The sequence below is a fragment of the Danio aesculapii genome, chromosome 18 (assembly GCF_903798145.1).
Source record: "Danio aesculapii chromosome 18, fDanAes4.1, whole genome shotgun sequence".
NCBI lineage: Eukaryota > Metazoa > Chordata > Actinopteri > Cypriniformes > Danionidae > Danio > Danio aesculapii.
The window spans coordinates 25,373,490-25,391,929 of NC_079452.1; the positions used below are offsets into that span (position 1 = coordinate 25,373,490).

At 37.2% G+C, this 18,440-nt stretch overlaps 1 protein-coding gene across 1 annotated transcript in view; it reads right to left on the bottom strand.

Moving 5' to 3' along the window:
• hcn4 (hyperpolarization activated cyclic nucleotide-gated potassium channel 4) overlaps positions 1-18,440 on the bottom strand; it is a 168,937-nt gene that overhangs the window by 14,371 nt on the left and 136,126 nt on the right. Inside the window, exon 6 of the mRNA XM_056478009.1 lies at positions 16,355-16,595. Within this exon, the coding sequence (XP_056333984.1) occupies positions 16,355-16,595 (241 nt within the window). The remainder of the gene's footprint in view (positions 1-16,354; positions 16,596-18,440) is intronic.

Below are 18,440 nucleotides of genomic sequence, written 5' to 3' on the forward strand. Positions count from 1 at the left end.
ATATGAGTGAAATGGTCAGAAGTTATAGTAAGTTTGCATTAGTTAATGTATTTTTAATATGAACAATTTCATTTTAAATACAGCATCTGTTTATCATAGTTCAACATTTACTAATGCATTATTAAATTATTATGCCTTAAATTATTATACATTTCATTATTATTATTGATATTATGTTTTATTATTATTGTTATTATTATTATTATTAGTTATAATTAATTATTACTAATTATCATGAACTATATTATTATTGTTGTTGTTGTTGTTGTTGTTGTTGTTGTTATTATTATTATTATTATTATGCATTATTAAAATCTAAAGTTGTGCTTGTTAACGTTAGTTAACGCACTGTGAGTTAAACAACAAGTTTATTTTTGACTAACATTAACAAATATGAATAAATACTGTAATGCATGTATTGTTCTAATAATTCTGTTTTTTAGCAAAACATTTGGTTTGATTTTTTAGTTGCTGTACAAAAGAGTATTTATATGTGTGCAATGCATATTAAATGCTAGTAAAGTGTTCCTATTGGAAATAATGTCAGAGGTTGCATTAGTTAATGAATTTATTAATATGAACTAACATTAATTTTAAATTCAGCGTTTATTAATCATAGTTCAACATTTTCTAATGCATTATTAAATTATTATACCTTAATATTATGCATTGCATTATTAATTATTATTATCATCATTATTATTTACAAATAAGACTAATGACTAATTATTAATAATTGTTTTGCAAAAAAATAATGATTATGCATTATTACAATCCAAAGCTCTGCTTGTTAACATTAGTTAATGCATTGTCAGTTAACACGAACTAATAATCAACAACTTTATTTCTTACTAACAATAACAAATATGAATAAATACTGTAATAAATGTGTTGTTCATTATTTGCTTGTGTTATTTAATATATTAAATATCATTAACTAATAGAAACTTATTGTAATGTGTTACTGAAATAATTATAAAAAAGGGAATTTATATATACAGGGCAGCACGTGGCGCAGTGGGTAGCACAATCGCCGCACAGCAAGAAGGTCGCTAGTTTGAGACTCAGCTGGGTCAATTGTCATTTTTGTTTGGAGTTTGCATGTTCTCCCCGTGTTGTCGTGAGTTTCCTCCGGGTGCTCTGGTTTTCCCCACAATCCAAACACATGTGCTATAGGGGAATTGGATGAACTAAATTGGCTGTAGTGTATGAGTGTGTGTGTGAATGAGAGTGTATGGATGTTTCCCAGTGATGAGTTGCAGCTGGAAGGACATCCGCTGTGTAAAACATATGCTGGATAAGTTGGCGGTTCATTCCGCTGTGGCGACCCCAGATTAATAAAGGGACTAGACCAAAAAGAAAATGAACAAATGAATGAATGGAAAGATTTAATTAACTTAGATGGACTGGGATGATCAAGATTTTTCCTATGCAGTGCATCTGCATAAATTATAACAAATTACAAGCAAAAATAAACAAACAAACTGTGCTTCAGAGTTTTTTGGGCAGTCAAACAGCATTCAAGTGCAGAAATTGAACAATCAATTCTGTATAAATAATAATCAACATATATACAGTTGAATTCAGAATTATTAGCCCCCCTGTTTATTTTTTTCCCCCAATTTCTGTTTAACAGAGAGCAGACTTCTTCAGCACATTTCTAATCATAATAGTTTTAATAACTCATCTCTAATAACTGATTTATTTTCTCTTTGCCATGATGACAGTAAATAATATTAGACTAGATATTCTTCAAGACACGTCTATACAGCTTAAAGTGACATTTAAAGGCGTAACTAGGTTAATTAGGTTAACTAGGCAGGTTAGGGTAATTAGGCAAGTTATTGTGTAATGATGGTTTGTTCTGTAGACTATTGAAAACAAATAAAGCTTAAAGGGGCTAATAATATTGACCTTAAAATGGCTTTTAAAAAATTAAAAACTGCTTTTATTCTAGCTGAAATAAAACAAATAAGACTTTCTCCAGAAGAAAAAATATTATCAGACATACTGTGAACATTTCCTTGCTCTGATAAACATCATTTGGGAAATATTTTAAAAAAGAAAACTCAAAGGGGGGCTAATAATTCTGACTTCACCTGTATATTTAAGAATATCTTTTAATCTTTAATAAATAATCAAACCCTGCGATGTGACTTGCAGATACACAATATGCCACTGACGCTCAAATGATATATTGTTCAGCTCTACTTCTTGCTGTCAAATATGGAAAGAATAGTGACGAAATATAAAGGTTTCAGATGATGATTCAGTTGTATTTTAGGGTCAAACCATGATCCTTAACATCTTTAATATGACATCAAATGATTTATGTTTTAAATATGACAAGAGCTTTTTAAAATAGAAAATATCAGTAAACTCAATCACATTTTAGTGTCTGTGTCCAGTGGGGTTTTCTTTTCTTTTTCATTTCTTAGTCTTTTATTTTAATTTGCTCATAAAAATGAGTTAAAAAGTTAAACACGGGGCAAATGTATATATATATACTGTATATATATATATATATATATATATATATATATATATATATATATATATATATATATATATATGTTTTATAATCTGAATTATAATATGTAATCTGTTATACTTTGTAAGTGTTCAGTTCATATGCAAATTTACAAACGAACCTTGATAACCACCTTTAGATGCATTTAAACGTGACGTGGCCAACGATTCTCCTACTGCACTGACTCGTTTTATTAATATTTGCAATGCCAGAGCTGAAAGAGATGTTTGTAATGAAATGTCGGCCGGACACACTCAGAATCTGACACTGGATTTGTTCCAGAATAATTCGGTGATCTGGCAGTGACCTGAGTTTAGCTCATGGCAGCGTTTCCATTAGCGTGATGCGTTCAGCAGATCTGATCTCTACAGCCTCTCGGACTGACTCATCAAAATAAAAACACATCAAGTGCAGCAGGAAATCCGTCTGAGGAATTATCTGATGGAAAACTGGGATTGTTTACAATGATGGTGATGTATGTGTGTGTGTGTGTGTGTGTGTGTCAGGATTATGTAAACTGTGTGTTATGACTGTATTTTTGTCATTAAACACTAAGTGGATCTGTTGAACATCACTCATGTACATTTAAACTCTGAACACACACACAGGCTGGAAAATATGAACATAATCTGAAAATGGCCAATCAGTCAATCACCGCTCAAGTACCCTAATGTTTACATGTTGCTTACAGCCCCTTATGAAAAATCATTTTATTCAAGTGTGCTATTAGTATCTGATGTTTTAACCAAGAAATAATTAAGTGCACTTCCAGTCTAATTTCCCTGTAATGTATTTAAGGTACTTCTCAGTAATAAATACAGTATTGATAAATAAGTATTGAGTATTTTTCTCAGAAAACATATTTATAAAGGTTCTGCTGACTTCAAATTCTCAATGAATGTTGATAACAACTAAAGAAATCCATATGTGCAAAGAAAACAAATCTGATTAGTTTACAAAAGAAGTTCTGTGTAATAAAATGAAATAACGCAGGGAAAACGTATTAAACAGATGAGGAAAGGGAGGTGTAGTTCAGCAGTCAAAGCTCAGACAGCAGCTGAAATCTCAGTAGTTTTTTCAGCACTCCTCTGCGCTTTCTCAGTGTAAATGAATATCAGCTGCTTCAGTCCAACATCTACATTAGCAAGAGGATGAAGAAGACACCAGAGCTGACATTTCAGCAAGACAATGATCCAAAACACAGCCGAAGAGACTCTCAAATGCTTTCAGAGAAAGAAAATCAAGCTGTAGAACGGCCCAGCCAATCCCCTGATCCGAATCCAGTAGAGAATACCAAATAAAGCTCAGATTTGATAGATGAGACCCACAGAAGCATCAAGATTTTGACACTCTGTTGAAGTCTGTGAGAAACTCACACCTGAGCAATGCATGAGACTTCATTCTCCATATGAGAGGCGTCTTTAAGCTGCAGCACCAAAAAAGACTTTTATATAAAGTATTAAACACATTTCAGTAGTTTATTTCTCTCTCCTTCTGTCATTACACTCTTATTACACACAACTCAATTTTCAGATTTGTTTTGTTATTTAGTTTGTATTGTTTGGGTTTCAATTCTAAGTCAGCATCTCATTTAGCAATGTTATATCCAAGAAAAAAACATGACAATGTGTTCAATACTTATTTCCCCCGCTGTATACTTAAGTGTGCTTAATTATACTTGACTTATATTGACAAAACAGTCTTAGTATATCCGGCCAATATAATATACTTAGAATATGTAATAATACTTTTAAGTATACATGGTTTGTAGTTGTTTTACTTTCTCTCTATACTGTATATATGTACTTATTATACACAGTCAAGCCTAAAATTTTATTACTCCTGGCAAATTCTGACTTAATGTTATTGTTAACATGTAAATAAAAGTGGAGACATATTTTCCGAGACATATAAGATGATGCACATCGTCTTAACCCTTGTATTGTGTTTGGGTCTGTGAGACCCGTTTTCATTTTTTTTTTTAAAGAAAAATTAAACAATGAATTATTTTTTCAACCTGAAATTCATTGGCTTTGGCTTATTTTCTGTGAAGAACATACATCCGAACAAACAATGACTGCATAATGTACATCCCCCAACACATTTACATCACATACAAGGTGTTCGGGTACACTGGACCCAGGTCTAATAAAAGTCTTGAAAGTGTAGGTCCAGTGTTCCTACACTCTGTCTTCCTACTTTCTGGTGCTGCTGCTTTCTTCCCTTCCCCCTCGTGCTCCCGCACAACATTGCAACACTGTTGAAAATTCAACTATCAACACTGTCTGCTCCTACATTCCCGCACATTTTACCCTCTCTCTTGCGGGGAACCAAGCTTTATTTTCTCATACCCTGTCCCATCTGCGAATTATAGGGGCATAATACTATAAATAAGACTATGCCAGTGTGGTTCTTAATCACAACTGATCAAGATGGCCAAAAGATTATCTGCTACAAGGGCCTTGCAGTTGATTGTGGAAGAGAGAGGAGCTTCTGATGATGATGTCCATGACCATAGTGGGAACAATAGGAAAAAACAAATCTGTGGGTTTTATTTTTTTTCATAACATTAATAATAATAATAATAATAATAATAATAATAATAATAATAATAATAACAATAATAATAATAATAATAATAACAATAATAATAGTATTAATAACAATAATAATAATAATAATAACAATAATAACAATAATAATAATAATAATAACAATAATATTATTAATAATAATAATAATAATAATAATAATAATAATAATAATAATAATAATAACAATAATATTATTAATAATAATAATAATAATAATAATAATAATAATAATAATAATAATAATAATAATAACAATAATAATAATAATAATAATAATAATAATAGAAAAAATACTAGCACATTAATTCATCAATATGATCTAACAAAGGTAAAGGGGGAAAATTAACTATGTTTGCTGTTCATAGGGCTTGTAATTAGGATGAAGTAAACATTTGTTGGGTAATTTAACATAAAATTGTTTGATAGTGTTAATTTGGAAAGCCAAAACGGGTCCAGCAGACCCATAAACACTGGCTGAGTAACAAAAACACCAACACCACACAAGGGTTAATATCTTTTGGGAGAAGCCTGTGTCATTTACGATTAAAAAAGCTTGCTGATTGAATAAGTCACTTTACTGTATATATAAATATTATAAATGATTTCGGGCTTGACTGTATGTATATAATAACAATAATAATTACACTTTATTGTTCAATTTTTTAATAATAATTTCCTGTTTTTATTTTTTAATTATAACTTGATGAAAGCAAGCCAAAAGATTACTAATATATGAATTACTATAAATCTGACATGGGGAACACGGTGGCGCAGTGGGTAGCACCATCGCCTCACAGCAAGAAGGTCTCTAGTTCGAGCCCCGACTGAGTCAATTGGCATTTCTGTGTGCACATCTACGTTGTGTGGAGTTTGCATGTTCTTCCCGTGTTGGCGTGGGTTTCCTCTGGTTTCCCCCACAGTCCAAACACATGCATCAGGGAATTGAATATCGAATATACTATCGGCTGGAAGGGCATCTGCTGCGTAAAACATGGTTAAGCTGTAAAAGCTGGTTAAGTTGGCGGTTCATTCCGCTGTGGCGACCCCTGATGAATAAAGGGACTAAGCTGAAAAGAAAATAAATGAATGATAAATCTGACATCACGTTATGAAACTGATAGTTTGGGCTCTGGAGTCAAATTAATTATGCCAAACTCAAAGCTGCTGTAATAACCGGTTGGATTTAGCGTGTGATACGCCACATTACCCAGAACATACATCACAACACTGTTTAGCCGAGAGCTGCATTAGACTTTAAACACTTAATTCTAATATCCTGTCATTTCAGCGTAATTCCAGCAGGTTTAATGGACGGAAACTCCAGGAGTGAGTTAGGAAAATGAGGAAATAAGCTGAAAAAATAAGCCAAATGAACCTGGGAAACACTTCAGCTGTTTAAAACTCTCAGCATGTCGGTGTGTGTGATGACAGTCAGAGAGAGGATTATTCTACACACACACACACACACGGAGACAAAGACATGCATACACACATACATGCATGCGTACACACACAGACACACACAAGCACGGAGACAAAGACACGCATACACACACATGTACACAGACAAAGACATGCGTCTACAGATACATACACGCACACACACACACACACACTGCCATCTGAAACAATACAATGACACACACACGGAGACAAAGACATGCATACATACAGACGTGCACGCACACACACACGCACACACACACACACACACACACAAACAAGGACAGGCATGCATACACACATACGTACATGCATGCATGTGCACACACACACTCTCACACATGCACATCTACGCATATACACAAGGATACAAAGACATGTATACACGCATGCTCTCTCTCTCTCACATGCAGGCATACATGTACACACGTGCACACGTGAACACTCACTCTCTCACACACACGTGCTGGGTTTGCATGTTTTGTTGGGACTTTATTTTATGTATGCACTGTATATTCTATGACTAATCCCTAAACACAACCCCACAGTCATTCATAACAGAAATAGTTCAAAAAGATATGATTTTTAATATTAATAAAATATATTAAATAATTATGTAATAAATATATACAAATATTTATAAATGTATACAAAATTGCCATCATTCATTTTCTTTTTGGCTTAGTCCCTTCATTTATCAGGGGTCGCCACAGGGGAATGAACCGCCAACTTATCCAGCATATGTATTACACATCGGATGTTCTTCCAGCTGCAACCCAGTACTGGGAAACATCCCTACACACTCATACACTACCGCCAATTTAGTTCATCAATTCCCCTATAGCGCATGTGTTTGGACTCTGAGGGAAACCGGAGCACCCGGAGGAAACCCACGCCAACACGGGGAGAACATGCAAACTCCACACGGAAATGAAAGCTGACCCAGCCGGGACTCGAACCAGCGACTTTCATGCTGTGAGGTGATCGTGCCATTGCCTCCTTGATTTTTCCTGTTACTTCATTTTATTTTCAAATTGTATTTAAATTTTAACATATTCATTAGGCTGTCCACATTTTCACAACGGAAACTTAGCCATTTAAAATAATTTGCTATAATAGTTGAAGTTTTGACTTTGTTATTGACTATTGGTAAAAAAAATAATCCAGATCAGCACAAATATTTCTCATAAATCTGTCAGGGTGTTTTCCTTTATGCTGTACACTGTCTCCCTGTTGGATAATTTGTTGATTTGCTTGTTTCTATGTTTAAACTGCACTCACCGGCCACTTAATTAGGTACACCTTACTAGTACCGGGTTGGACCCCACAACTGCCTTAATCCTTGGTGTCATAGATTCAACAAGCTACTGGAAATATTCCTCAGAGATTTTGCTCCATATTGACATGATAGCATCACACAGTTGCTGCAGATTTGTCGGCTGCACATCCATGATGACAATCTCCCGTTCCACCACATCCCAAAGGTGCTCTATTGGATTGAGCTCTGGTGACTGTGGAGGCCATTTAAGTACAGTGAACTCATTGTTATGTTCAAGAAACCAGTCTGAGATGATTCACGCTTTATGACATGGTGCGTTATCCTGCTGGAAGTAGCCATCAGAAGATGGAGACACTGTGCTCATAAAGGGATGGACATGGTCATCAACAATACTCAGGTAGGCTGTGGCGTTGACACCATGCTCAATTCGTACTAATGGACCCAAAGTGTGCCAAGAAAATCTCCCCCACACCATTACACCACCACCACCAGCATGAACTGTTGATGGATCCATGCTTTCATGTAGTTGAGGCCAAATTCTGAGCCGACCATCCGAATGTGGCAGCAGAAATGGAGACTCATCAGACCAGGCAACGTTTCTCCAATCTTCTATTGTCTAGTTTGGGTGAGCCTCAACAAGGCTTTAGCGCCCACAGAACTGCCGCTCACTGGATATTTCCTCTTTGTCGGACCATTCTCTGTAAACACTAGAGATGGTTGTGTGAAAATCCCAGTAGATCAGCAGTTTCTGAAATACTCAGAGCAGCCCATTTGGCACCAACAACCATGCCATGTTCAAATCTCACTTAAATCCCCTTTCTTCCTCATTCTGATGCTCGCTTTGAACTGCAGCAGATCGTCTTGACCATGTCTACATGCCTAAATGCATTGAGTTGCTGCCATGTGATTGGCTGATTATAAATTTGCAGTTGGACAGGTGTACCTAATAAAGTGGCCGGTGAGTGTGTATTATTTAATTGTACATTTATAATAAATAATTTAGCAGATTTTCTATTTTTTTTTTATCCATAGTAATGACAATAGAAACAATCAAAATCTGTCAACAGAATTTCACTTCAATCAATCAATCAAGTCTTGCTGATATGAGAGGTCAGACTCCTCAAACCTGATGTCCAGATAAACACTCTGAGTAAAGTAAATGCAGGTTAAGTGTGCTCGGAAATATAACAGGAAAAATATTTGATCAAAGAAAAGTTGGTGTGAAATCTTCTGTCGGTGCTGGGTCAGTGTGATGCGTCCTGATGCCCTTTCAGCTAGTATCTGCACAAGACCTGAATTACAAATCACAAGTCAAGTCTTGCCTCATGAATATTAATTAGCTACATGAATGGATGGTCCAGCAAAGCATGCGTGCCTTAATTAATATTCATGAGCTGGAATGACATGTGATGACGAAACCCCTTTCACTTCAAAACTAGTTCTGGTGTCACACGTGCACACACACATACACACACAAATACACTCAAACGCTAAACCACAAGTACACTACACACACAAATACACATGCAAACTCACATACACTCATACAGACACGTAAACACACTCATGTAATCGCAAGCATGCACACACACACAGGCAAATGCACACACAATATGTACACACATGTATACACAAGCATGCATGCAAACACACATGCACACACAAATACACACCCTTAGACACAAAACCAAAAACCGACAGATGCAAACTCGCATACAACACACACACACCCACATACACTCATACAGACATGTAAACACATACATGTAGAAGCACGCACACACAGGCAAATGCATACACAATTACACACACACACTATGTACACACATGTACTTGAGTGATCGGTGGGATGGTGGTGGGGGGTGTCAGGCCAGACTGACCATCAGTCCACCGGGAAATGTCCCAGTGCTCCCTATGGCCAGTCCGTCCCTGCACTCACGTACACACACACAAACTCACATACACACACCCACATACAAAAGCAATAAGACTCTCATTACTGGAGCGAGTCATGTGACCTGATGTAAGAAGCACGTCCATAATTATCATCAGCCCTGCATTTAAATCATTAATGCCCAGCACGATAACAGGAATCAAGAGGGCACATTCACACTCCTTTATTTATATGAGGAGAGACTGTAGTAAACACTACTGAGCTCACTACCTGGACAGCAGCACACTGAAGCAGCATTTCCATGACAAGCGAACATAATGTCTTGTTTTCAGAAAGAAGGGGTCAAAACTAAGTGAGATTTTCTAATAGTGTAAGAAAGATAATTTTGTCTCCTTGAAATATTATTATTATGCATGCCCCATTGGCAGTATACATTAACCAGCCACTTTATTAGGTACACCTTACTAGTACTGGGTTGGACTCCCTTTTGCCTTCAGAATTGCTTTAATCCTTAATGTCGTAGATTCAACAAGCTACTGGAAATATTCCTCAGAGATTTTGCTCCATATTGACATGATAGCATCACACAGTTGCTGGAGATTTGTCGGCTGCACATCCATGATGCCAATCTCCCGTTCCACCACATCCCAAAGGTGCTCTATTGGATTGAGTTCTGGGGACTGTGGAGGCCATTTGAGTACAGTGAACTCATTGTCATGTTCAAGAAACCAGTCTGAGATGATTCACGCTTTATGACATGGTGCGTTATCCTGCTGGAAGTAGCCATCAGAAGATGGAGACACTGTGGTCATAAAGAGATGGACATGGTCAGCAACAATACTCAGGTAGGCTGTGGTGTTGACACCATGCTCAATTGGTACTAATGGACCCAAAGGGTGCCAAGAAAATCTTCCCCACACCATTACACCACCACTAGCCTGAACTGCAAATACAAGGCAGGATGGATCCATGCTTTCATGTTGCTGAGGCCAAATTGTGAGCCGAGCATCCGAATGTGTCAGCAGAAATGGAGACTCATCAGACCAGGCAACGTTTCTCCAATCTTCTATTGTCCAGTTTTGGTGAGCCTGTGTGAATTGTAGCCTCAGTTTCCTGTTCTTAACTGACAGGAGCGGCACCCGGTGTGGTCTTCTGCTGCTGTAGCCCATCCGCCTCAAGGTTGGACGTGTTGTGTGTTCAGAGATGCTCTTCTGCAGACCTCGGTTGTAACGAGTGCTTATTTGAGTTACTGTCGCCTTTCTATCAGCTGGAACCAGTCTGGCCATTCTCCTCTGACCTCTGGCATCATCAAGGCATTTGCGCCCACAGAACTGCCGCTCACTGGATATTTCCTAGAGATGGTTGTGCGTGAAAATCTCAGTAGATCAGCAGCTTCTGAAATACTCAGACCAGCCCGTCTGGCACCAACAACCATGGCACTGCTGCCCTGTGATTGGCTGATTATACATTTGCATTAACGAGCAGTTGGACGGGTGTACCTAATAAAGTGGCCAGTAAGTGTTCTGTATTTTGCTTTTTTTAAGGAACAGCTCACTCCATTTTGACTCATTATTTCTGAAAACAAGACAATGCTAGAAAATGCTTCTTGATTTCAGAACTTTTTTGCTATTTGGACTGGAAACCAGACAAAAGCTCTTAATAATAAAAGCAGTTTTAGCAGTGTATACGGTGATATCTGTTGTAGTTATTACACTGCTGTTTTGGCCAAAGCCAGCATCATGTGATAAGTAATAAATATAAACAGCCTCATCCCCCTGTAGAGGCGTTACATAAATTAATTTCATGAGTGAATAACTCAGGTTAAAAAACTAATTCTCCACGGCTTTCCGTTCCTTTCCCAGCATGCATCGGTGCCAGGAACGACTTTAAGATTTCAAAATGGTCAGGAGCTTGTGTGTGAAATGCAGATTTACATTGGTGTTGCGGGGGAGATGGATCGAATGTTGTCTTGGAGGTCAGAGGTCACATGCACTATTCACTAGCTGTAATTAGTGACACACAGCGGGTCACATATTGCTCAATGTATCAATATTTAATCAGAAAATACCCATAACAATGAGGTGAATGAGAAACCGCAGAATAAGTGACAGTACTGACCTTTGACCTCAACTGAAGGTCATCAATCACATAAATAATGTGATAATCAATCAGTAACAAAATCACATAATTAAATGGTATAATCATGATGGCTCAGTGGCTAGCACTGTGGCCTCACAGCAAGAAGGCAAGGTTATTATAGTTAAAACGAACGAAAAAACAAAAACTAAAATGTAAAATAGTTGTCGTTAACTAAATAAACTGAAATAAAAATAAAAACGAGAGTTTTTCAAAAAACTAGAACTAACTGAAACTATTGTGTACATACAAAACTAACTGAAACTAACTAAAATTATAAATGTATTTAATACATAATCTTACTGTAAGCCTTTTAGAAGTAAATCTATTTACTCCGTGCTGCAGGTGTTTGACCCGTACGGCACCTCAGAGTCTGTAGTCCTGCTGCCATTGGCAAGAACTAGCTGGTTCTCCTCCAGTCATCCTCGCTGTTGCTCCCCCGACAAAAATAACGAGTGGACATCACAGCAGCACGGTGACAGCATTAAACAGAGACTTAAAACTATTACTTTAACACGTTTGTGCCCAATAATGGGTTTTATCTCTGTATCGCGATCGCGAATGAATCTTTTTAACCGGATCCTCTGAGTGAACCGGTATAACTGAATCATTTGAAAAGATTCGCGCCTTCAGTAAGCACTTATCCACAAACTACTTACTTTTTAACAAGCCTAATACCCCGTCTAACTCTAAATAGTCCAATATATACTCTTATTCAGTTATCAGAACAGTGACGTTACACTAAGATCAAATTTGAGCAGTTAACTGACAAAACTGCGCATGCGTGATTCAGTGAACCGAGCACAAACAGTACATGACAGCCTGCTGTGACTGAACTAAACTTCAACAACTTCAACAACTGCAGCGCGGGTAAACAGAGGACTTAAATGAGAGGATCTGGTGAAACGTAAGTTGATTTCATAACAGACAATCGTAATGGAATTTAAATAAGTGAATAGTGCTTCAGTTGGGTTGCAAAACTTTACTGTAAGACATTTTTCAGATCATGGTGATGTTTTAATTGACTGAAATTACTATTGCTGACTACATAATGTTGAGTCCTAACATCCGCGATAAATATCTGAACTTCCCATCACTACTGTGTATCTAACATCAGAATCAGCCTTGCACACCCATTGTACTTAAGGCTGCTGTCTTGTTGGCTGTTGTATTTGAATTTGAGGATGGGTAGATGGTAGTGGTAGATGATAGTGTTCATGTGTCCTCTGAATACAGGTTTCAAAAAATGTATGGCTGAGTTTTTATTATACAATATTTAATCTGTTGATTTTGAATCTTGCACCTAACAAATATGCTCATTTAGAAAAAGAAACTAAAACTAATACTGACACTAATAAAAAGTAAACTAAAACTAAGCAATTTCAAAATATAGAAACTAATAAAAACTAGTAAATCTCCCTCTAAAACTAATTAAAACTAACTTAATTTGAAAACAAAAAGTCAAAACGAAATAGAAACTAAAACTAATGAAAAATCCAAAACTATTATAACCTTGCAAGAAGGTCACTGGTTCGAGTCCTGGCTGGGTCAGTTGGCGTTTCTGTGTGGAGTTTGCATGTTCTCCTCGTGTTGGCGTGGGTTTTCTCCGGTTTCAGCATTTATTTAAAGCAGAAGACTTTTTAACATTAACATTTCTTTACTGCCATTGATTTAATCTATCCTTGTGTCAATAAAAACACATTTACATCAACAAAACTGCTAAACCTGTCCATTTAGTGTTTATTTACAGTTCATATTCCTCAAACGCATGCCTTTTTCTAATTCACAACGATATGAAGTAAACACTGTCAAAACCATCAGTGCAGCCGGGACACAAAAACGTGTCGTCTTTATTTATTCATTACGTCTAAAACAGCGTGAACAGAAAGCACATTTGTCAGTCACAGAAATGAGCTGCCGTTTCATCTTGGAAACTGAATAACAGAGCGTTTTCAACAGGAGCAGAAAAAATGAATAACCGGAAATGACCCAAACCTTGCTCTCCATGCATCTGTGCTAATGTTCCAGAAATAGGGCACTTATCGGCGGCGATCCCACGATTCGGTGACTGTCCCGAGAGCTTAGAGCCAGAAAGCTTTTGTTTTGGCTAATCCATCATTATGAATATTAAAGCCGGAGAAATGGCTGAGCTCCACTGTATTCGTGTGTGTGTGTCTGTGTATACCTGGTATTCCTTGCATAGCAGGGACCAGATGTCCCCACAAGTATAGCAAAATACCAGCACATTTGGATATATAAATCAACTCATAAATCACACAGAATGAGGGATTACGAAAATGTAAAAATGCAAATGTAAAATTGAGGTAGAGGAGAGAATATACAGCTTGTACAGTAGAAACATCATTATGTCTATGGGAAGTCCCCATAAGCATAAATGCACAAGTGTGTGTGTGTGTGTGTGTGTGTGTGTGTGTGTGTGCACATGATCTACTTTTTGCATTTGCATGTTCTGCAGGTTCCACAAAGTCAAATGAAAACCTTTTTAAGACCTTTATGGATGAAATGAAATGAAAATTCAGACTTAGGATTTTCCCCTGTTCTATTTGGGCAAGCGGAAAGATTTTTACTTGTCAATTATTCGATTTTTGAAACATATTTTCAACTATGTGCCATGTGTTGTATACATACCTGTATTATATTTTCTCTAAAAACTATTCTTTTAAATAATAAACATGTTCAGGTAAATGGGTGACATGGTGGCTCAGTGGTTACTGTTTCCCCCACAGTGCAAACACATGCGCTATAGGGGAATTGGCCGTAGTTTATGAGTGTGTGTGAGTGAATGAGTGTGTGTGGGTGTTTCCCAGCACTGGGTTGCAGCTGGAAGGGCATCCGCTGCGTAAAAACATATGCTGCAATAGTTGGCAGTTCATTCCGCTGTGATGACCCCTGATGAATAAAAGGACTAAGCTGAAGGAAAATGAATGGATGAATGAATCTCCGGGTAAGTCTGTCCAGATCAGTGTCCTCACCATATATGGTCTATGTTCCATATATGGAGAACTTTTAAACAAACATTACTTGATTGGATGTATTGTAGGCCTGATTGCGTAGCTTTACATAGACATAGATTCTGATTCGATCCAAGACCAGCGACGAGATGATCCCAAGGTTTCCATAATCCTGGACCAGGCCGTATCCTGAGCAGCTACTGTGGTGGTCATGGAGGAGTGGAGAACATGAGACTGATTCCTGTGACGCTCCGGGGACAGACGAGTCTCGCTGACGTCCAGCTTCTCCAGCGCCTATACTGCAGCTCTACACAAGACTTTTGGCCAGAGGAGAAATGGTCGTGCCCAACTGAGTCTGGTTTCTCTCCAGGTTTTTTAATTCTTCACTTTCGCCAATTGGTGAAGTTTTTCCCTCTCCACTGTCGCCACTGGCTTGCATGGTTTGGGATCTGTAGAGCTGCGCATCGTTGGATTTGCTCTTCAATATTTGGACTCTCAGTAGTGATTATTAAACCACACTGAACTGAACTAAACTGAACTTAAACACTACAAACTGAACTACACTGTTCCTATTTACTCTGATCTTCTATCTGAAGCTGCTTTGACACAATCTACATTGTAAAAGCGCTATACAAATAAAGGGGAATTGAATTGAACATAGGAAACTGAAGACCTATATGAAATGATTTCCACACAACACAATGAGACCCACAACACAATATCTTAGTAGATTAAAAACTTTTAACCAGGGGTGCCCAAACATTTTATGAGGGGGGAAAAAACAAACTTAATTGAGGCTAGTGGGGTGAAGGTAAATATAGTTGCCGTTGGTAATTTCCTAATTTATTTAATAATACTTGTGTGCCGATGTCTTCTGTGTAGTCCGTCGAGTGACAGTATTTACATTGTAAAAAATCAGATTTAGATTCAGAAAATTCAGATTTCAGCATCAAAACAAACAAAAAAGGTTACGTCAAATTCGAAACGACGATCTCTGTGTTAAAGGCATTCACCCCAACCCTCTCCGTCATTCTCACTCTACTCTCAGATGGGATGGTGGGCCATATCAAAGCTTACAATAGGCCAACTTTGGCCCGTGGGTCCTACTTTGGACAGATCAGCTTTAACCCTTGTGTACTGTCCAAATTTAGGGGAAACCAGCAACAATCAAGAAGGCATGATTATCTGCTGTCATGCCTTTGCAATTAAAAAATGTGATTATAATGGAAGTCATTGGGGCAAAACAGCCCCAACATAACCAAAGGAGAGTCAATTTACCCACACTGTATTGATGAATTTTTGAAAACTTTCCAAATATATGTGTCAAAATAAGATTTGTCAGCAAAAATCATCACATGTGCTGAAACAGAGAAAGTTGTGGCCAAATTAAGACTCAAAATTCTATCAGAGTGGATGAAAACATCCCCAACAGCACACAAACTAATTTTAAATATAGGACATTTTAAGACCCCACGGACACCCTGCATGTTTGCAATTCATTTGTACCTCCAAAGTAGGATCCGTCCGACAGCTTGGTCTCCTTGTTTCCTTTGGTAAGGACGCTCACCACGCCATGCTGGATGAAGTACATCTTCTTCCCGATGGTTCCTTCTCGTATGATGTAGTCGCCCGGCTGGAAGACCTCGAAGCGAAGTTTAGTGAGCATCGATGTCACAAAATTAGGATCTGCATTGGCGAACAGTGGCATGGACGCTACCAGCTTCCGACAGTTGAAGTTTATGATCTCCTGTGAAGTCAACAGCAAAGTTAATGATCAAACAGAAAGCAAATACATTAGAAAATGACAGAATTTATTTGCATCACTGTAAAGCTAAGCAGTGCAACTTATATGATATGATAGGATGCTGTTTCCATCCTGTGGCTTGCATACTTAATATTCAATGTACAGGGTGGGCCATTTACATGGATACACCTTAATAAAATGGGAATGGTTGATATTAACGTCCTGTTTGAGGCACAGTAGTATATGTGAGGGGGCTCATGAAGGAATAAAGTTACGTTAAAACCAAGCACACCATTGCTTTTTCTTGTGAAATTCCCAATAAGTTTATTAAGATGCATCCAAATAAATGGCCCACCCTGTACATTTCCAATATGCGTTTAATAGAGTATTGAGGTTATACATAAAATGCATAATATTGCATGAACAGAATAATAGTTTGGTCTCTATTGACAGTTTTCAGTCACGTTACCTGAAACCTGGCCCGTAATAATGAGCCGTAATGGCAGCTACACTGAGATCAGCATAGAAATCCAGAGAATCTGCTCATATCTTTGTCTGTTTCAAGCTACAAATATTTGTATCACACATCAACAGATAGAAACAGAGATATGATCGCAAACTATAATTTGTTGGCGCCTGCGATCCATATTCTGCATTATTTTCAGCCATTTTTCAGTCATCAGAGCTATAATTCAGTGATTTTTACATGCATCTTGTGGATAATCCTCTGCAGTTTATACACTAGTGTATGCTTCTCTATTTGGTGGTGTTTTTTGTTGTTGTTGTTGCTTAGATTAAAATTTACTGGTAGGGAAACTCTATTCAATCACTTCTGGTGTTTACACTTTGCATTTTATTTTATACTTTTGATTGCACTTCATCAGCAAAAAATAAAATAGAAACTGTATAAAAAACATGCAAACGTCAATGATGCTACGATATGACACAAATCCAGAAATATTTCCTTTCTGGCTCCTCTTTCTGTGAGGGAAATCTGCAGAAGCACAGCCCAGGCGGGTCTCTTGTCTGTTAGTAACGCTAACAGCAGGCACACAACATTATAAGACATTAACATTAGGTTAGATTTAGGTCATGATGTCAGGTAACCAAAATTCAAGGTTTAGCCAACATCTAAGGACAGTGTTATTTAGAGAACGTCAAATTACGTTGATATTTGGTTTATTTTAGGTTGTGTTGGAAAGTGACCAAAATCCAACATCTGATAGATGCCATAGTGGTAACGTCCACACAACGTCAAGGTGTAACATGATTAGACATTGATATTTGGTTGATTTTAGGTTGGGCATTGGACATTGACCTGACGTTTAGGTTCTGACGTCAACCTGATTTTCATTTTCAAACAAAATCCAACGTCCCCACAACGTTGGGGTACAACGTCAATATGTCGTCATGTTGACGTCCTATGCCTGCAGGGATGCTATTACATAATAATTATCCATTTTCTTTAGCTAAAAAAAAGAGCCCAAGACTTGGTGGTCGGCGGGAGATAGAAATGTTTTGACTGCCAAGTTCCCCCTGATGGTATGACACGTGAAAACTATTAATTTTCCTCAGCATCGTGCTGGGTAGCTCCGCCCACAGTCAAATCTCATTGGTCCTCAATACTAAGGCCAGATGGAAGCTGCGGATGTTTTTTGCTATTTCTGCGCAGAATTTTGGTAAAATTTAAATTAGGTATTTGGTCAAAATAAAATTACATATTAATAAAACCTTACACTGCATTGTACATAAATCAGATGAACATATTCATATTAGTCAATATTATTACTGTAATTAATTTAAAAACTGAATAAATATTAATTTACACAAGTTTACACAAGTAAATAA